Source organism: Pseudonaja textilis, chromosome 6 (assembly GCF_049901715.1).
Source record: "Pseudonaja textilis isolate UNSWEBS1 chromosome 6, rPseTex1.2, whole genome shotgun sequence".
NCBI lineage: Eukaryota > Metazoa > Chordata > Lepidosauria > Squamata > Elapidae > Pseudonaja > Pseudonaja textilis.
In genome coordinates, this window is record NC_141995.1 from 37,934,673 (window position 1) to 37,957,254 (window position 22,582).

A 22,582-nucleotide genomic window follows, 5' to 3' on the forward strand; every position below is an offset into this window, starting at 1 on the left:
TTCCCCATAATAATAATATCAAATGAATTTTATTTAGTTTTGCTTTGATATGAGTTATTGCTTTAATTGCTTGAAATTTTCCATTCTCCATATCCTTATCCTTACAGAGCTGTTTGAGGGATGAGGTTCCTTCCTGTTTTGTGATTATTTTTAAAAAGTATTGCCAAATTAGTCTTTCACAATTTTTGTTTATCATTCTTATGCCATATGTTGCTTACTGTTCTAGACAATAGCAGATAAACACTGATACTGATAGGTTTGTCTTTCTTTTCTTTTCTTTTTCTACTAGTATAAGTTTTAAAAATACTGCAATTTGAAATTTATCCATTTTTTTAATGTGGGATTTAATGTACAAATTACCAACATAAACCTATATTGGTCAATGTGGACAGTAGCGTATTCAACTTCAGTCCCAATTAACTGTCGACCCATTATGTAATGACATAAATTCATAAAATGCTTATGATATGCTAAAAATGGTGAAATGTTTTGGATTCCCTAATTCATTCTTCATTTTTATCCAACAGGGCAGAGACTAAATTGTGGTCTCCACAAGTAGCAGAAGAGGGCAGACCACATCCATTCAAAATAAACTTGGAAGCTGAACCACAGGTAGCAATTGATTCAAATTACAGCTATGTCTGGACTGCAAGAATCCAGGTAGCCACTAAATGGCATTTAACACTGGAAAACACTAAAGTTATCTGCATAGCTTCCCTGCCATCTAATGGTTGACTGGATTTTTACACCAATACTCTTATTCTATTTTTAATTAGTTGGTACTTACCAACTTGTACAGGTAGTTCTCAACGTATGACCACAACTGGGACTGGATTTTTGGTTGTAAGTTACCATAGTCTTAAATCAAGACCCTCATGTGACAGGACCTGATTTTATGACATTTTTGCAGTGTTTATTAAGCAGATCGCCTCACATGTTAAGCAAATTCATGGTCATTAAGCAAACACTGCAATTGTAAGTGAACTCATTTTTCTGAATAGTCTTAGCCAGAAATGGTTGTTAACCAACCAATTGTAACTTCATTGCACTACTAACTGATAATTTAATATGACAACAACACTTAACCAGTGGATCCCAAGACTTTATGATTAAAGACTCTTGGAAATGATGGCTCTCATATATCTGTATTCTAGACTGACTAAGATCTTGAGTTTAACTCTCTTAGTATTTCACATCTGTAGATAAATTTTACTCTAATAGATCTAGGAATCAAATTAGTGAGATCTTGATAGATTTGCCCATTAATATAATATCTTCCACATCTAATGAATTCCTTGAGAACTATGATAGCTGAACTCAAAAATATCTAGAACTGAGTGTACTCAAGATAGTTTACATCTGAAAAGGCACTATAAGCTTGTCTTGGAATTTGTTGTTGACTGAATTGATTGACAAAATCAAGCCCACTGGGATTGGCTCACCTCACCTATGCCAGCAGGACCCCATCGGCCCAATTATTCTGACTAGCAGCATCCAGCAGAAGGACCGTCTCTGCCATTGCACCTGTCCTTTGGAATATCTTGCTCCCCCCAGAGAGAGGTCGGCTCCAACCCTTCTGACCATCTGGAAGAGCCTGGTTCTGCCAGTTAACGTGGGGGTCCAATGGGAGAGCATCACATTGGATGTGGTTGACCGATTAACAATAGAGCCACCTCCCCCCCCCATTCTGCTCCCACCATTCCTGTCTTTTAATTGCACTGCAGTATTTGACCTTTTGTACTAACTTATTTATATTTTTAATTTACATAGTTTTTATCTTTTACAATTGTAAGCCTTGAAGTAAGTCTTACAAGGTAACATTGGCAGCCTTTACAAATAAATAAATAAAATCAATTAGTCTGAAATTTAAGACTAATTAGTCTAAAATAAAAGAAATTGTCTACTAAAGTGCTATGCAATAAATCAAACTAACAGCAGTACATGGAAAAATAAGATTCACTAAATGGGAATTCAAATGGAAGTACGCTATTTCAAATCCAAACAACAAAATAATGACTAAATTACTGCCAAAACAAAATATGTAATTAAAATACTCTACTGGCTATTGACTTTTAAGTTATTAACAAATTATTCTAAGAAAGTTGATTGAATATTAAATTATATATTTAATTCTTTAAATACTAAATAATCATCTTGATGAGCAAAAAATAGGTGTTTCAATAATTGTTTTTCTGCTAATTTTAAAATAAAAAAAAATTCACTGCATTGACAGAATATACCTTCCTCATTTCACCCCTAACAAATTCAGATTCCATAATTTATTTTTGGATTCTTACTGAAATGCTAGTTAAGATGACCATACAGTATTTCAGAATTTTGTTACATTGCAATAAACAGAAGAGCTGGACTTCGTACCTTTTTTTGCTATGATTTGCTTTTTCAGTTTATCTTTCTGCACATATGGTGATATTTTGGGAAAGAAAAATTAGATCAAATTCACATTGCAGTAATGCATGTTGGCATAAAATGGATGCTGCTATACTGCATGCTGTTTCTGTAATATATCTCCCAATAGTATTAAAAATAGTTGGCTATACAATTTTCAGAATTTCTTTGCAATCAACATAGTTTCCTGCTGCCTAGGATTTTGATTCTTCTTTTGGGAGAATAACCTCTTTGATTAATAAGCACATTTAATAAGAAGTAAATCCCACTGATACTAATATAAAGCTTCATAAATGGATGGGCAGACAATTAGATTTAAATATTCTATTTTTTAACATTAACATTTAACATTGAGGACCCAAAATTGTTGTGGGCAATATGCTGAGTCTGTAAACCACTTAGAGAGGGCTGTAAAGCACTATGAAGCAGTATATAAGTCTTAAGTGCTATTGCTATCATGAGGGCCAGTATATTGATGGAAGGCCACTTTTCAGCCAATTTAGTTCAACTGAATACAGTGTAGTTCCATTGTTTTAAATGCTGCTTTGTGTTTGGAATAGAGTTCTTCCATTAATGTGGCTCTTCCAAATTATTTATGTTAACATTACTAGTGAAATTGGGCTTGAATGCTCAGTGCTCTTTCCTCACTATTGAACAAAACATATAAGAAAGCCAGGATACTATTTTTCATTTTGCAAAGCTACTTTTCTGGTTTTTGTTTTTATTTTGATGCCTCTGAATCAGTTTCTGACTCCAAGCAACTACATGGACTAGTCTCTTCAATTTTCTTGCAAGGTTCAGAAGTGAGAGATAATGAGCGACCCAAAGTCACCCAACTAGTTTTCACCTAAGAACTTGCATCTCCCAATTTCTAGCCTAATGCCTTTAACTACAACATCAAACAGGTTTTTCCCTTTCTGTTTAGAGAAACCTTTCCATGTGGGAGAATATTCAAATGGGTAGCCTACTATTTACCTCATGGATGACTATGCTCACAAGAAAAGAAATTTGATTATAGAATTAAATGTGGAGCTAATTTTGCCTATCTATCAGAGTTAGCCAGTTTGCTCCTCTAGGTGCTCTGATTGTTGCATGGGCCAATACAATAATTGTACGTTAACAATTCTTCAAGTAAAATTAGTGTCTTTTGCAAACTAGAGGACTGACTAAGAAATGTTAAAAGAATCACAGGAATATATTGTGAAACAAAAAAAAGCACAGCTGATTTTTAACTAAAGGAGATTTCTTTGGGGTGGTAATTGTTGTTCCCCATCTTGGTTACAGAACCATACTTGTGAAGTACGCTGTTATGAGAACATTTCTTGAATGTCCAAATCAGTTATTTAAAGCAGACTATGCTAGCAATAAGGATTAATTAAGAGAAGTTTGTAAACAATCTTACAAGTTGTTCAGTGGAGAAACAGTGATCCTCTGTTGGTATATGGGCCCTATCCTGATTATTGACTTTGCTGCCTAGGTCTGATAGAAGTGACAATACGGTACATCCATATGAATCCATCCAAGTGGCACTTGATACCCGTCTAGAGGGTTACAAGATTTCTTTCTCTACTATAGATTAAATAAGATGCTATATTTTACAAACCAAAGTTATGACTATGTTCTAAAACCTAGTATCCAAATTTGATTGATTGGTTGGTTAATTATGGATCATCATTTTTGACTCCTAGCAGTCACACAGATAGTCCAAATTTAATAATCCACATAGCTCATCCAAATTTAAGATATATAAAATTCCTAATGTTTTCATTTTGTAAGCTGTTCGAGAAACCTTTCTTTGGATTAGAGGGAAAAGTGGAATAAATATTTTAAAAACATTAAATGGCACCATAGATGAGTTTTTCACTTTAACTACACATATGTTTAAAATTTTAATTTTTAAAAAAGTTCTGAAATAGGTTGTAAATATGAAATATAATGCTGTAACATGAAAAATGAATATTCATAACTTCTGTGAAGCAAACATATCTACCTTAATAAACTCATTTAACAGAATTCTTCCTTCCTTGCTCATAAGGAAGATCAAATACATTGTTCAAACCTTTGAATTCTCTTCCAGATCACTGGAACTCTTAATACTAGTATTTTTTCAGCCATAAAGACTGAAAAAAGGGAGAAAATTACAGATTTGCTCTCAAGACACTGGATAATGTACCTGATATTTTATTTTATGCTCCAGCTGACTGTTTTACATCAATGGAACACATATAAGCTAAAATGGAGCAATGAAAAAAAATCTTGTTAAAGTACCCATACAATTTAAAGAGTAATTTAGTAAAATAAATGACTTGAAGTTAATAGTGTGTTTTCAATAGATTGTAAATCAGAAGACACAACAGAGCTTTTTTTACTTCTTTCAGATTTGTTTGCCACCCTTTTTTCCTGTGGCAGTTTTGTTATTTGCTTCATTAGGATTGGAAGCAGTAAATTATGCTGCATTTCTGTTTAGATCTCAGCATGATGTGCAAGCAGAAAGCTGCCAATTGATTTAAATGCAGAGCATTTGCCAGCTTAGTTTTATTTTGCAAATTCTGAAAACCACTTTTTAGAATTTGTTCAGAAGGCAGCGTGTCCATTTATGTCTTGCTTTAGGACTAACCAAATTATGGCAGTGCTACAACCAAAAGAAAGGATCAGTTGAACTGTTCTGTGCTTTGATTAAATTATTTGTACCATTTAAACTGTATCTAGAAATGCATTTTATTGATTGAAAGAAACCTTGTGGCCAAAGACCCATGAAAGATGCTCATTTCATTTAATCTGAGACAAAGAAATCACATATTTGTGGAAGAAATGCAATTCCAAGAAAGGTCATGGTAACCCAGACTTCTCTCCTACCCCCTTACTAAGTCTTTGCTCATCACCAACAAAAATGAGGAAAGAGGTGGTGCGATAGCAACACTTACTTTTTGGTTTCTGGATGGCTGGATATTAGTGGCGGAGAGAGCGAAGGAAGAACTGTAGCTGTTCTGCAATATTCTGCAGCCAAATGCTTGTAATGCTGCCTCAAATAAATAACAAGCTGACCTGCCTATAAGTGGTACTATTTTCCATAAAGATTTCCACAGGATGCTTGCTTACTGGTTTACTAAATCAAGGCTTGTTGTGCCTTGGGACTGATGCATTTGATTAATAATTAGCCGCAATGTCAGTTTTGCCTGCTGTTGGCTTAAGTGTGCATTGTAGCTCTGTGTATTTTGTCTGCCTATTATGTACAGGAATTCAAGCCTATTGGTGCAACTCATAACAGAAAGGCCAAGCCTTTTGTTGCAGCAGCTAACCTTGATGACAAAAGGCAGGTAATGAGTTCTGCCTATAACTCTCCAATTGGGCTTTATTCATCTGGCAATATACAGGATGCTCTTCATGGACAGCTGCGTGGCCTGATCTCTAGTTCAGCTGAAAAGTGAGTACCACAGTGTGCAATGGCCTCTCATCACTACCTTTGGTATCCTTGTTTCTTATATTGTTGAGTCCATCGCTTCCTGCCTTTTGCTCCCTTTTTTCTTTCCTGATCTTCAAAACTTTTAAAAAAGTGCCTTTCAAGATACTATCTTCAAATGAATATTTATGTGGGAAGGACCAATATTTCTCTTCTAGAGAACTGTCAACACAAAATTTATGCTTAGGTGCAACATTGAATTCAATCCAGCCCAAAGCTAAACAAGGATCAAAAATATAATTTTATGCATATATACATGCTATGAATTGAAACCGATTTAGTTTTAATTTGACACTCATCTGAATAAATATAACAGGGCTAAACCTGCATATCATGCTGCTTTCAAGTGTTGTTGTTTATATTGATGTGCGCAGCCTATTCCTGGATGCTTTTGATATTTTAAATCTCTGTATTTCATGGGACTTGCTTTGTAGAATATGTAATAGCAGCTTTAAAATGCCTGATTTTAGGTAGGCTATAAGCCATCACTCTGTTTTCCTTCCAATAACAGGAAATGTGCTAATACTACTACTTTACAACTTACATTCCATAATTTTCAATGTGTGCATTATCTTATCTTCTTTGGAAACACATATATTTGAATTTGCTGAAAGTTGTTTTGTAACCCTTTCCTTTCTTTCCAGGACATAGGCTACTTTGAACACAAACATAATGTTCGACCTAAACCTTTCGTAGTCCAAAGCCCAAGCAGGTCATAACTTTTGCCTGTAACTGGTGCATGATTTTTTTCCACAATCCAGTTCAGTAATACTGCTACTTCAGTATGGTGTAAATCCTTCTAATGAATGAAACGCTTGCTTCACAGCTGTAGTGAAACAGTGATTCCCAAGTAATAAAGAGATCCAGCTCTTAATTCATGGAAAGTGTTGATAAAAATGTAGCATACTGTATTGATTCAAGTTACAACATCTTAGGCCACAGGGTTCCCAAAATTCTATTAAGTTCAATAGATCTTGCATCAGAGGACCTTTGAATATACGAATTAACGTGCTAGCAAGATAGATAAACCTAAGATATTTATTATGAATAAAACAGGAAAATGGACTAAAGTTTGATTTAATGCAGAAAGAATATAAATTAATAGGAATATTATTTTCCTTCATTAATTCCTACATTGCTGTAAGACTTTATGGAGAATGACATTTGAGAATTGAAAATATATAGTACGAATTACTTAGTAATATGTAGGAAATCAAGTATCGGTTTTAATTTCTCTTGTCATCAGTTATGTTTAAAAAACTGATAAGGTTTGAAAATTATGACGCCATGTTTACCTAGCATAATTTTTGTGTTTATCTAGTAACATATAATATTGCTTATAAATGAACTGGAAGTTCATACTACTTGTGGATCCTCTTGTTTTCTGGCATTACTAATGAGCGCCTTGTTGCTTATGGCCATACTTGTGGTGTTGACAATGTATTTAAGTTATTAGCATTAACCTTGCCATTAACTGACAGACCTGGTTCTTGTCTTCCAAACATTGGCTCTTGGTCTTGCTTTTTTACTAAGGAATGTCACATGGAGCTCTCCCTTTTTAGGGATATTTGGCTGAGAGATCTGGCAAATGGAAAACTGCATGCTTGCTTGGGAGCATGTAAGGCTTTTCTGAATTTCTTTGCTCTTGCGTCTAAGGAATGGATTTTCTTGAAAAATATGCTGGTATAGTCTTATAGGAATTCCTCTTGACAACCTTGAATTAGTTGTGCATTTTGACTGGAATTTTTTAAAAGGATCTGTGCTTTAGGAAATGTTATCATTCATATAAATTAAAAATATTTTAGTATTTCTAGAAATATTTAGTGATACAGTTGTGGCATACAATGAATATTTGCAGTCATATAAGATTTGTGATAATAACAAGATAACTTGTTATTGTTTGAGCTTGGGCATGCCGGTAAATGTTGGGAATCATATGCATTTAATTGGCAGTATTCAGCAAAAATGATGAGATTTAAGTTTCATTTCAAAAGCTCGTAAAACTTGACACTTTTAATATTCACCAGATTGTGACTATTTAGCCTGCAATCCTTGCACAATTAGCTAACAGTAAACCACCGTGAAATCAATTAATTTCATGCCCTAAATACATGTGATTTCAGCCTTGTAGAGCAAACCTAAAGTATACCTGCTCATCTAGATTCAAATTCCAATGAAACAGTGAGATTTGTCGATGAGTAGGAAAATATACTCACCATTGTCTTAAAACAAATTGATTCAGAATTAAATCTAAGTATTTCTACTATATTTTAGCTCTGTTGTACACTGCCCAGAGTCATTTGTTTGTGAGATGGGCAGGTATATACATTGGTTTAATAAATAAATAAAAATTCCTGATAAATTCAAACCCCCAAAATAACTTTCCAACACAATTTCCAATCAAAAGTGAGTTGCCATGTTAATGTCTAAGAGAGGAATTAGATTTAAGGTCACTCCTATGACACATCACAGTCATTTTCCAGGGATACATAGAAGTTCTTCATTATGAAATTATTCAGAATCATTGCAAAGTTTCAATTGTCATCACTAATCAAGTGATTAGCTACAAGATAGCAACAGCTATGGATTTTAGAAGGAGTGGAGATATTTTCTTTCCACATTGAGAGCTAGACGCTAGGCCACAGGTATCAAACTCGATTGCATCACATGATGTATCATAACGTTTTTTGCCTTTGCGGAGCTGGGGTGGGTGTGGCCTGTGCGTGATGCATCCGTCCCATGGCCTGCCAGTTTGACACCCTTGCTCTAGGCCGTAATAACTGTTTGTTATCCTCTTAACATAAATCCATATGTAACACTTAACATAATCGACACTGTAGTCTGCCTTTCCATAACATGATCACTTCCTGATTTCTTGGTACCACATCATGCAGAAATGCCAGCCAGCTGTTTTAAAATATCAACGATATTATAAACAATAGCCTCCCATCAATGTTCAGTAAACATCGTTTTTTCCCCATTGTGCAATATTTGAAAGGGAAAGACTGACTATATGTTTAGTAGTTCCTTAATTTTATTGGTTAATATGTCCAAACTGATTTATTGCATTCATAACTGAATTATTGTGTCCAAAAGGACTCTAACCCATGTTATGTAGTAATAAAAGACCTTTAAACAGAAAAAGTGATATATCATGCGAACCTGCTTTTTAACATATCAATGTATGTATTTTTAACATAACCAAAATATGACTCATTTTCTCGATTTTGGCTAATCATATTTTTAATTGAAATGACCTAAAATCTAACTTCCCCTTCCTTAAACATTAGATAAGAATAATAAAATTAATGTTACCAAAGAGATACTGCATTTAGCAATGACATTTTGAATAATAATATTGCAATGAACTCAATGGTAAATATACGTTTGTGTAGTTTTGATTTTGGACCATTGAATATTTCATCACTATAATATACAAACAATGCATGCATATTTTTCCAATGTGAAACAAATGCAGGAAAATATATTTGCACAGTTTAATTATTTTCTGTGTCATTGCAATTTAAATAATTAACCGCCTGATTTTCAGAGTTCCTTTTTTAGAACATCAGGATTCAGAATAAGATATATATTTATATTGACATCAAGAAATTCTTAGGAAACAGATTATGGTACACTGAAATGGCTGCAATATTATTAAAATATCAGTATGATTATATCTATAATTTTGGACTGAAGAGTATGAACATTATTGTTGCTTTTAATGCAATGAACTTCAAAAGATTCAAAAACTAATATTAAATTGCCTGAATCTGGTAACGTTATTAAACTAGCATACATTTTAGTGGACAGTGGTGAGACTTGATCATACAAAAGATGAGGATCTTTTACAACAGTTTGCACACAGCAGAAAACTTAGACAAAAGCTTGCGCTGAATTCTTGCATTTGCGTCCGCTCTCTTTGATCACTCTTGAAACTGCATGTGCCTTTTATTTACCTTCTGTTCTCACTCTGATTTGAATCACATATGCAGTACTCCTTCCGGTTTTGATGGCAGCAGTGGACGTAGCACACCCTCTTCCATTAGCACTGTTAGCACTATCTGTCCTACTGAGTTGAAAGCTGCAGCTAAGATGGCCCCCAACATTCCCTTAGAAATGGAGCTTCCTGGTGTCAAGATTGTGCACGCTCAGTTTAACACTCCTATGCAGATGTATTCAGATGACAATATTATGGAAACACTGCAGGGACAGGTTGCTACAGCACTCGGGGAAACACCCCCTATAAGGTAATGGGAGCCATCCTGTGTGCTTAGCATACTGCATGAAAAATGCTGCCTGTGTGCCAGCTATTTGCTTGTCATTCATTGAGGCTTTTAGGTATAGATACCCCATGCCACTTTAAAGGCCTTTCCCCATTGTTCAGTGAAAGAACGCTTCACCCCTCCTCAAGTCATCAAAGAAAGCATATTACTGGCTATTCTCGCTTGTCAGGCCCTATCCTGCCTCTAGATCTTCTGCTATGTATTGGATGTTGGTATCTTGTTTTAGATTGAGCAGAGGCCGTAAGCAAAGCCACTGATTAAAACCTGGGACAACTGCCTTCCTTCTTTCTCAATACTGCTCTTGCAATATTGCAGCACGAAGCATTAAGCAAACCATGGTGAGGAGGAGGAGGAGGAGGAGGAGACGCTGTTGCTTCACTAAACATTACACACAAACTCAACATAGCAGAGGCTGTTCCATTTCCCTTGCCATCCTCCCCTCACCTGGCAGCAGATCTCCAGGAAAGGGTAGTAGGAGAAAGGAGCTGACTCTCGTCCAGCATTACCATACAGGCACCCAAACTGCTTATAATCAAAGAAGCTTTTCCAGAAACCAAAAGAAAAGGAAAAAAATAAAATAAACAACCAATAGGCGTGTGGGAACGGAGGTGGCAGTTGTGAGATGGTAAGAAGGAGTTCTTGAACTGCAGCAAGTAACTCACCATCAACTGTTAGTTGGGCTACTTTTAAACATAGGTTTAACAGTCTTCAGAAAGAGTAATCTATGTTCAAAAGCACACTGGGGAAAACTGACAAGCTTGATGGGGAGATCATACACTGAAATGGCAGAAAGAAGGCTGGCTCTTTCTTGCTTCACTTAATAATACATCCCCATGGCTGCTCTTCAGTCTGATCCATGTCTCTGAGCGAAGGATCCTGTTGGCTCACCTATGAAAATGGGGAAGAACTTCTATGAAAAAATCTGACGAGCAGACCCTGGAAGACTGTGGCTAGGGACTAGAGTGCAGGGGCATTTCTGCAGCAATCTCAAGTGACCAATGATTTCATCCCCTTTATTAATCTTATCTGAAAGTCAGACTGCAGATACCTGTCCAAAAATTTGCTTAGCTTCTTGAAAACAAAAATAGAGTAATAGTTCAGGAATGTCTGTATCTCATTAGAGATCTCTTTAAGTCCAGTTTCAACTCTTTTTATTTTTTTTCTCATGAGTTATATCCTGTACTAGAAAATGAAAAACCTCAAAGTACATAAAGGAACATTAATTTCATACTCATTATGAAAATTGAGTAGGATTGCATCAGTCTATCGTTCCTATTTAGATTTATAATTGTAGATGTATTAACATTTTGGCAAGTTTACGATCAGAGAGCTTTATCCATCAATCAAGTTAGGTGCAATATAATCCTGCGCATAAAATTGCATTAAGAATTACTCCCAGGTAACCGATTATTTATAATTATACTTTGTAGCCATATTCTGTGCTTATGTGGTAGTGATACTTCTAAATATATATAATATTGTGCTTTCTCTTTATTTCTGTCTTTCTTACTAATCAATTAATTTCTGAAAAGCTTTAAACCCTTTTGCTGGATTATTACTAAAGTTGGTTTTGTCTGGTGTCTATTAATAGAATTTTGTTTAGGAGGAAGGGGGAAACTGATCATGCTTTATGGAACAAAATATTTTGAAGGTAACACTCATTAAATAAAGGTCATTGGATAACATTGAAGGAGCTTTTTTTTATCTGAGTTATCTAGGTCAACATTGATTTTATAAATTACTATATTTTATGTGTATGTGTATACAGTATATACAGTATATACAATATATACAGTACATATATATACACATACATATATACATACACATACACACACACACACACACACACACACACACACATAATATTTAGGTTTCTTCGGGTATATGTCAGGCTGCAAAACGGCTGCAAAAGACTGACACACACAATGAAGACGAACTCAATACACAAGCCTGATGATGTCAGATGAGATTCTGCTGAAACATCGCTACAACTTTAAAAGCACAACTATAAAGACGTGTGAAAATACCTGAACAAAGCTAAATACCATACATATATATATACATATATACATACACACACACAAAAATGTTGTGAAAGTTTTTAAAAAATGCATACATTTTCTTGAAGGCTTTATTTAAATTATGTAACACATTTAAATTGCCAACAGCTAAGGATTCATTGATCATAATATTAATAAAAAAGTATTTTGACCCAAGAAGAGAGCTAATTGTCATGCTAATATGACTTGTTTCATTTTTGCATTTGTTTCATTGGGGCTTTTCATAACAAAGCTGGAGTTATGAATGAAATCTTCACTGATTTTATTACAAGTAACCTGTTTTTGAAAACCATTCCAGAAAAAAAAAAATTGAAATGCTTTTGTGGTTGGACTTTGTTTTCATTAGACTCAAATGTAAGGATGGTATCTTTCTTCTTGGGAATATTTTATGTGTTATAACTAATATTATTCTGAAATTTTCTTTGGTATGTAACACGATTAGGAGCTAAACTGAATAGGAACCTATTATATATAGAAAGATTACAATTTACAAGTTTAAAAATTATGTACTTTAAACCAGGAGTCGCCAACCTTTTAAACCTTAGGGACCACCAAACTCATAATTTTAAATCCCAGGGACCACTAAATGGATTTTGATTGAGGGTGGTTTGCTGATGATGGTGGAAGAGAGAGAGAGAGATCTGATCTAACCTCTCCCTCCCTCTCTCCCTCTCTCTCTCTCACAAACACACACACACACACACAGAGGCAGGGGTGGGATTCAAATTTCTTAACAACCAGTTATTGGGCAGGGCCTAATTTGTGGGTGTGGCTTGGTCGTGTGACTGGCTGGGCATGGCTTGTGTGTAAATATTATAAATATTGATGTAAATATTGATTTTTTTATTTTAAAAAAGAGCAACTTTTACCCAAAATCAAGCAAAGCAGGCAGACAGATTGAGTTGCTCACAGAATCACAGATTCAGAGATCTATCTTTCTGCCATTGGCTACTTGAGTCTGTCACATAAAATTTGCTTGCAAGCAAACTCTTTTGCTAGGAAGCAAATTCACAAAATTGACTCTGCAGAGCCAAAGATCTAAAGATTACCTAGAAAGCAAGAAATGCAACAATGTTCTGCTTTCTAGCCAATCTAAATCTCCCGGCACAGCAGAACAGCATATGGTCGGGGGAGGGGGGGTGGGGGGGGGGAATAACAACTTAGCAGGCAAGTTTGTCAGGTAAGGAGTGAGTGGGCAGGGAGGGTTCCCATGTGCGTGGTGCAGCCTTGTGTTCCCATGCAGCCTGGATTAATTGCTTTGGGGGGTGCTTTGTGGGTGACATTTCTCTGCGAACCACCAAAATTTTCTCACAGTTGGTAAACACTGCTTTAAACTACTTTTATTTAATGTATGCATTTCTGAAGGCCCAGATGTTACCCTGTCTTGATTTTCTAGATATGTTCATTACATCTAATGAATTTCATGAGATTACTTTCTTTTTTGTTCGTTGAACTGAAGATGTCATTTGCTATTGCTTCTAATTTTTTTTATATTGCTATACAGTATTTTTAGTATAAAGATTTACTTTTTAATATTTTTAATTTACTTTTTAATATCTGTTTTTAGCAAAAAAAAAAGCTGTAGTACCAGCATTTTCCAATGCCCCAGATCAACATACACTAAAACTGTAGAAAATATCCTGGGCAACAAATTGCTATCTGTTCCTTTCCCCAAAAATGAGTTCTAGCTAAACTTTTCAATCTGTATTCATCACAGCTTGCCCTAAAACTAACCATATGCAAGGGCAGAACTAAGTTACTGTAGCTCTTTTCTTGTTTTATGAAGCAAGTACAATCAAATTCAAATTGCAGAATAATTTGTAATTATGAATCTGATCCTAAGAACCACACAGAAAGTTCTGCCTACTCAAAAGACATTTGAATTCTTCTTCCTCAATTAATTTCAACATACACCTATCAAAATCACAAAGGCTTTCAAAAGCATTTTGTGATAGGTTGGGTTTTTTTGACCACGGGAAGGTATTTAGAGCCCGTCAAAAGGCCTTCTGTAAACCCCAAACTCTTGGTGTAACTGAGGTAATTTTTCTGAACTCACACTGTATTAAAATGAACACAAAGATGTGTTCCAAAAGTCATTTTATAGTGTACATGTGAATATCCTTCTATAATATCCCTTGATGATTAACTACTTTTATTTCATACTTGCATGCTCTTTGCAGTGAGCCAGCACCTGCAGTGCCCCAGTCTGATGTTTATAGGATGTTACATGATGATCCTCAAGGACCTAGCCAACCACGCCAGTCCGGTTCTTTTAAAGTGCTCCAAGACATGGTCTCTGAAGAATCTGGTTAGTTACCATATTGTATCTTTCATTATTTAAGTTATAAGAGGGAACATAGAGCAGCGTGCTAAATTTAAATGTTTGGATTCTGGTCTGTATCTACAGTTGTGCTCATAAGTTTACATACCCTGGCAGAATTTATGATTTCTTGGCCATTTTTCAGATAATATGAATGATAACACAATTTTTTTTCTTTCACTCAAGGTTAGTGGTTGGCTGAAGCCATTTATTATCAATCAACGGTGTTTACTCTTTTGAAATCATAATGACAACAGAAACTACCCAAATGACCCTGATCAAAAGTTTACATGCCCTGGTGATTTTGGCCTGATAACATGCACATAGGTTGGCACAAAAGGGTTTGAATTGCTATTAAAGGTAACCATCCTCACCTGTGATCTGTTTGCTTGTAATTAGTGTGTGTGTATAAAAGTTCAGTGGGTTCCTGGACTCCTGACAGACCCTTGCATCTTTCATGCAGTGCTGCACTGATGTTTCTGGCTTCTGAGATATGGGGAAAGCAAAAGAATTGTCAAATGATCTGTGGGAAAAGGTAGTTGAACTGTATAAAACAGGAAAGGAATATAAAAAGATATCCAAGGATTTGAGAATGCCAATCAGCAGTGTTCAAATACTAATCAAGAAGTGGAAAATGAGAGGTTCTGTTGAAACCAAACCACAGTCAGGTAGACCAACTAAAATTTCAGCCACAACTGCCAGGAAAATTGTTCAGGATGCAAAGAAAAACCCACAAATCTTCAGGTGAAATACAGGATTCTCTGAAAAATATGTGATGTGACTGTTTCAAGATGCACAATAAGGAGGCACTGGAAGAAAGATGGGCTGCATGGTCGAGTCACCAGAAGAAAGCCATTACTCTGCAAATGCCACAAAGTATCCCACTTACAATATGCCAAACAGCACAGAGACAAGCCTGAAACCTTGTGGCATAAAGGCATTTGAAGCGATGAAGCCAAAATTGAGCTTTTTGGCCACAACCATAAACACTACATTTGGAGAGGAGTCGACAAGGCCTATGATGAAAACCATTCCTACTGTGAAACACAGAGGTGGATCACTGATGTTTTGACAATGTGTGAGCTACAAAAGCATAGGAAATTTGGTCAGAATTGATGGCAAGATGAATGCAGTATGTTATCAAAAGATACTGGAGGAAAATTTGCATTCATCAGCCCGGAAGCTGCACATGGGACATACTTGGACATTCCAACATGACAATGATGCTAAACACAAGGCCAAGTCGACCCGTCATTGGCTACAGCAGAATAAAGTGACGGTTCTGGAGTGGCCATCTCAGTCTCCTGACCTCAATATCATTGAGTCACTCTGGAGAGATCTCAAACGTGCAGTTCATGCAAGACAGCCCAAGAATTTACAGGAACTGGAGGCTTTTTGCCAGGAAGAATGGGCAGCTTTACCATCCGAGAAGATAAAGAGCCTCATCTACACATACCACAAAGACGTCAAGCTGTGATTGATATTAAGAACTGGGGTATGTAAACTTTTGATCAGGGTCATTTGAGTAGTTTCTGTTGTCATTATGATTTCAAAAGAGTAAACACAGTTGATTGATAATAAATGGCTTCAGCCAACCACTAACCATGAGTGAAAGAAAAGTTTTTGTGTTATCATTCATATCTTCTGAAAAATGGCCAAGAAATCATAAATTCTGCCAGGGTATGTAAACTTATGAGCACAACTGTATATAGACTTATACATACATGACTTAAATTCCTAATGCAAGAAAGCATTCAAGAATAGGAAGCATAAATAAAATGTGATTATATCAATAAAAATATAAATCAGGAATATTACTTTAAGAGAGAGACTGTTAAAATAGTATTTTTATGGTACAAAAAAAAAGTCAGGGAGAGCTAAAATAAAACACATTTTATAGAAAGAATATACTGTTTTAAGTGCACTTCTATACTGCTTTAATCAGAAGCATTTTACTCTGCTGCGTTATTTATTACAGTGTGTTTTTAGAAATTTAAGCAATTGGCATGGAATGCATATCTTAATCCAGACCATTAAGCTGTTGGTCTTTTGATATGTTAACTACCTATGAGATCAAATTCCTCTTAACACTCACTTGGAGATTATCTTAAATCCAAATTTAATAGTGAGTATAAATAGTAATAGAAAAAAAAACTTTAACATTGAACAGGGGCATTCTTAGACAGAAACAAAAAAAAAAATCAAGGTGCAACTATGAAGCATGAAGGTCAAGACATTGATTGCATAGTCATTGCTGCCATCTTGATTTTCTTGATCTCCCCGCTGCATCCACCCCTGACGGTGAATTAAAATAGTTTTATTTATATTTTTAAAGAAAAATGCAGAAATTACTGGTCTTTTTTGTCAGTGTATAGAGTAATTAAAAAAGGACTAAGAATTCTGTAATTAAGTTTTCCTATTCTCTGTTATACAGATTAGCATCCCTCTGATTATTTTAAGGATGGAAAGTAATAGTTAAAAGAAAACTTTTTAAATGTTTTGGTCTTTTACTTTTCTAGAAAATCCCTGTTAATTCTACAAGAGGCAAGAATATCTGGGAAAAGCTTCTCAGAAAAATCCTCACTCTTCCACCAAAATCATATTTCAGAAACAGGCTTTTGGTAGATGCTATAAAAGGAAGTGATGAAATACTGTTTCATTAATTACTTCTTTCCTACCTTCAAGGGAGTTGTTTGAACCTGCTGATTGGTAATCCATTGTTCTTCCCTCCAAAGCCCTAGGTGTAGAATAGACATGATGCACAGCAATTTTATCTATTTGTATTTTTTGTTTATTTTGTTTCTATTTTTATATCTTCTCATCAATCTTGAGTCCTGGTGACTTCCTGGACAGGTCGTTGCAGTTCACTTGCCAAGATTTCAGAAGTAATCTGCCATTGCCTGCTTTTGGGGGCTGAGATAAAATTACTAGCACAAGGGTCACCCATGTGGCTTTGTGTCTAAGGCTCAAGAGTTTTTGCTTCATGGTCTCCTGGTTTCTAGCCTGGTACCCTAATCATTTTATATCCAGCTGCTATCTTATTTGAAGTTATATTTATTGGATGACATAGCCAGAATTCACAGCAATTCTAAGAGAGATTGTTCCAACATCAAGGGACTCCAACACCAGACTGGAGAAAGGAAAACTCCTTAAATCCTAGTAATTTCAGTGAAGTTAGCAGTGATGAAATCACCTGCATTCCTATGAGAATAAGAAAAAAAAAATCCCCCCTACAAATCAATATACATACTGTAGATAAAAAGATAACTGAATAGTAAAGGAATTAAAAGAGTGTTGTACATATGCATATTTCATCAATAAAATAGCACAAATTATTTGTGAAAGAGTATCTATTATAATGAAAAAAATCCTAATATGGGATGAAAACAAATGTTTATACATTTTAAACTTCTAATTATAATTTAAGTCACCCAAGACTACGTATATTGTTTTGTTTTGTTTGCAGATGGTCGTCCCAGTGGGACAAGGAGTGTAAAAGCACCCATCACAAAGATGGGTGCTGGTGCAGGAAGTGTGCCAAAAGTGCCTTTGTGTGACAAGTGTGGAAACGGCATCGTGTAAGATTTCATTTTCTTATCATAGATTTGTAACATTGATTTTCAAAAGAGCTTGTAACAACCTGTTATGAAAAGAGATATCTCTCATTTATAATCTTAAACAAGGTTGTTTGTTTACATACATCATTTAATAAATACAGGTAGAGTCCTTGACTTACAACTACAATTGAGCCCAAAATGTCTGTTGCTAAGCAAGATAGTTAGTTTTGCCCCATTTTACAACCTTTCTTGCAACAGTTGTTAAGTGAATCACTGCAGTTGTTAAGTTAGTAACACGATTGTTAAGTGAATCTGGCTTCCTCATTGACTTTGCTTGTCAAAGATGATCACATAACCCTGGGATACTACAACCATCATAAATACATGCCAGTTGCCAAGCATCTGAATTTTGATCAGGTGACCATAGGGATGCTGCAACAGTTGTGTAAGAGCGGAAAATGGTCATAAGACACTTTTTTCAATCACTTTGAATGGTTATTAAATGAATGCTTTGAATGTGAGGACTACCTGTATTCTGTGGTTGAGCCAAACAACGCTCCCAGAATAAACATTCAGGTTTCCCCACTAGATTAAAATGTAAAAGACAGAGCATAAAAGTGAAACAGAACAAAAAGGGAAGAGGAAAAAGAAAACCACGGATTCCTGGAAAGCTCACAAATGAAATCAAAATGCCATACTATCAATGACACATTGTATCTAGTCTTCTAACATACTTTTAAAAGGTTAAAAGAAGAAAGCCTGGGGCCTTGCTATAAATAAAGCCCACATGCCCCTTTTTTATCTTTTCTTCTTTAATGTTTCATTTAACTCCAGTTGGGAATCTAACCAAGCTATGCTTGGAGAATGGCAATCATAGAGATTAGAACCATGCCCAAGAAATGTGGTAGAGCTGAAGAAGACCGAAGCTCACAATTTATTGACCCGGGGAACCTAAGCAGAAGACTTGTTATTGATTTCTGGGTCCCAGTCTCTGAAAATTGCATTCAGCTGACTTTTTCTTTTTTTCCTGTTTTTTTTTCTTGTTTAACAGTGGCACAGTAGTAAAAGCCCGTGACAAGTACAGGCACCCAGAATGTTTCATCTGTTCCGACTGCAATCTCAACCTGAAGCAGAAAGGTTACTTCTTTGTGGAAGGGCAGTTATACTGTGAAACTCATGCCAGGGCTCGCACGAGGCCCCCAGAGGGTTATGAAGCTGTCACCGTTTACCCCAAGGCTTAACTGTTTGGAGAGACACATGCCTGCATGCGCGCCCAGGGCACTCTCAGCTTACGGCAGCTCTAGGGCTAATGGCCTAAATCCAGCAAACTGCTCTTTGCAAGGGGGAGGGGGAAGGAGGATAGGATGGAGGGCTCAGGGAAAAGGATTGGGGTTTTTAGTAGACCATTCTGAGTCTGGAATAGGGGATAGCCTTTTCCAAGACTTTATCACTCTTGTCTGCCAGGGTAATCCGACAGAAGTAAACATAACAGATTGTACTACATTAAGCAAAGCTAAGTTCTTCACATGGGTTATATTTTCGTTCAGATGATTGCACACACATTACTAAGGGAAAAAAAAAAGAATCCGGTCTATTGATGTTCTCAGCCTCCAAGCCACAAACACAAATCCTTTATGTTAAGGACACCTACCTGTTATAAAGACAGCCTACATCCTTATGAGCATTGATTTGTTTTTATATCAGCGTTAATCACTATGATAAATCAAATGTGGTTGCCCACTCCTATCCACATGCTTGCTGGTTTTCATGACCCACCGTACTACTACTGCCATCTCTTCCTCAACTTCAAGGCAAAGTATACTGCTGCAAGGAAGATTACCTGACAGTATCTAAATGCATAGCCATTAAAACTAGTAGTAGCAAATCAGCTAGAGACAGAAATGAAGACTCAGAGCAGTAGGAGAGGGCAACAGTTTCATATTGTCAATGAATGGCTTGCTGCAATAGGGACACACTTTAGTATAAAATAGGCACAGCAAAAAAGCAAATTCTTTTTTAATCAGCCACAAATCACAAAGCTTCTGATTTTCTTTTTTAAGTATTGACACAGTTCCTAAGAACTATATTTTTACTTGCTCTGCCAAGTTTTCTCAGCCTGGTGCCTTACAACTCCCATTGTGCCAACCACAAGGCAAACTTTCCCATGTTTATTGCTTGTGAAGCAAAAGAGGAAAAGAATTCCTAGGCTGAAATAATGTCAGCTATTGGTTTTTATCCGTATTTCCCTTTGCTGTGTAAGCAAATCAATTAGGGAAAGATTAACCAGAAAAGCAACAGGCCACTGAACCTATAGCAAAATAGAAATGGGATTACATTCCTGGAATGGTGGGTTTTCTATCTCAGGACAAATGGTTCACATTGATCTAGTGTTAGGGATCCATATATGTAGAAGGATATAGTTCTGAATATACATTTTGCTCTTTCTTTGCAACACTATCTACACCTCACAGTGGATGAGCAAGCACATGTCCATCCAGGATGCTAGCTGCAATAGAAGCTGGGTCAGGGGCTTTGGTTGTGATGTTCAATAGAAGTGTGCCGTTCAAAATTAGATTTTTAAGAACCGTGTTGGGCACAAACAGGCCCTAAGATATGTTGATATAGGTCTTACATTGAAATTATGGTGGTTGTTGATTATTAAGAGCTGAAATTCTGTAGGTTTGTTTGATTTCTCTGTATAAAGGCAATTAAAAAGCTTTTTTAAAAAAATGTTTTCAATGAGTGGTTTCTTCTTGCAACGTTACCATTAACCATATACAAAATACAAGGTGTGTGAGAAATGGGGATATTTATCAGCAACAGTTTTTTTTTTAAAGGGAACACCACAAATTAACAACAGTTTCTCTATGGAGCAAAATGATTTCATGTTTTTAGAAGAAAGCTTTCCAAGGTCAAGCATATTTGGCCTATGTCTTAAGAATCTGACAGCAGGACTGTTGATAGCTTTAGGTGACAACAATAGTAAGCATTCTTAAGTTATAGCCTACTTTATCTTTAAAAAAAAGGCATGACAATCTTCCAAGGGAAAACAGTAAATATCTATAGTAAACAATGTTTAGGATCAACGTATTATTTTATTTGATATATGTGGTGTGTTTATGACCCATAATAAAGATAGTCATTCCTTAGAAATAACCAAAGCACCACCAAACTGCTAATATGTGTGTTGGGAAGAAAAAAATCATTTTAAAATCAAAGACAAATCGTAGCCAGTGGCATCAATGGGGAGTGGAATGTCAAAATATGAGAATGCCAGGAATAATATAGCAGCTGAAGCCCTATCTTTTTTTTTTATATTTATTTATTTTGTCAAGCAATTATAAGATAACAGGTATAAGTATAAACATAGTTATGGATACATGAAATGGATACATATAAGAAAAAAAAAATAGGACAGGGACGGTAGGCACGTTGGTGTGCTTATGCACGCCCCCTACAGACCTCTTAAGAAAAGGGTGAGGTCAATAGTAGACAGTGTTAAGGTTAAAGTTTTTGGGGTTTGGGGAAGAAACCAGAGTCAGAGTATTCCAGACATTGACCACTCTGTTACTGAAGTTGTATTTTCTGCAGTCAAGTTTGGTGTGGTTTACCTTGAGCTTGTATCTATTGTTTGCTCTTGTATTGTTATGGTTGAAGCTGAAGTATTCATTGACAGGTAGGACATTGCAATGTATCATTTTATATACTATAGGTCTAGAATTTTGAGTCTGGTGGCATAAGGTATTCTGCAACGAGTAGAGGAGTGGAGAACTCGTCTTGTGAAATATTACTGGACTTTCTCAACTGTGTTAATATCAGATACGTAATGCGGGTTCCAAACTGATGATCTGTATTCAAGTATTGGTCTAGCAAATGTTTTGCTTAATTATGAGATAAAGCAGTAGGGTAGGGTGGCACCTCCTAATGGAAGTACAACTAACTTCCTAAAGGCTGTAAAAACACAGATTCTGCCACCAAAAAAATATCCTGTTTGTATGTTTTATTATGCAATTTTGCCTCATTTGGTTTGGCCAAGAAGAAAAAAAGAAAATTCTATTAACTCATGAAACATATAAGGTTTCAAATGGAGGCATGGGTAGCAAATCCTTGCTTTGTGAAACATGTTTGAGTTGTGCCAGAGGTTTGAGCTAGTATGCGGTACTTGACAGAAAACTATTCAGCAAGTTAAATGGAGCAAATTGGAGCTGTTGGATGAGAGATCTGCTCTGTGTTAGTTGCCTTACAAGGCCAGGTATCAGTGTTGCTTAATAATTAAAATACAACATTGTCAGCCTGGCAATTCTCCACAGAGAGCCCACAGAGATGACTAAACTGTTCTTTAATTATCTATTAGCCTGCCAATCAATAAAAGACTACAGTATGAAGATTAAAAAGCAAAGTGTTCATACCTGGATCACTTGTCACTTTAAAGGGAGAAGGGGGTCCCAGCAGCAGCAATTTTCCTAGGGCTGCCGAGTTATTTCAAAATA

At 35.8% G+C, this 22,582-nt stretch overlaps 1 protein-coding gene across 3 annotated transcripts in view; it reads left to right on the forward strand.

Moving 5' to 3' along the window:
* PDLIM3 (PDZ and LIM domain 3) overlaps positions 1-19,604 on the forward strand; it is a 32,793-nt gene extending 13,189 nt beyond the window's left edge. The window contains exons 3-8 of one of the 3 annotated variants that reach the window (XM_026697887.2): positions 528-612; positions 6,511-6,578; positions 9,862-10,116; positions 14,396-14,523; positions 18,002-18,113; positions 19,144-19,604. In XM_026697887.2, the coding sequence (XP_026553672.1) occupies positions 528-612; positions 6,511-6,578; positions 9,862-10,116; positions 14,396-14,523; positions 18,002-18,113; positions 19,144-19,333 (838 nt within the window). In that variant the 3' untranslated portion in view covers positions 19,334-19,604. Of the gene's footprint in view, positions 1-527; positions 613-5,642; positions 5,831-6,510; positions 6,579-9,861; positions 10,117-14,395; positions 14,524-18,001; positions 18,114-19,143 lie in introns of all 3 variants that reach the window. The other 2 variants (XM_026697888.2, XM_087936312.1) reach the window with 2 other exon arrangements.
* The last annotated feature ends 2,978 nt before the right edge of the window (positions 19,605-22,582 follow it).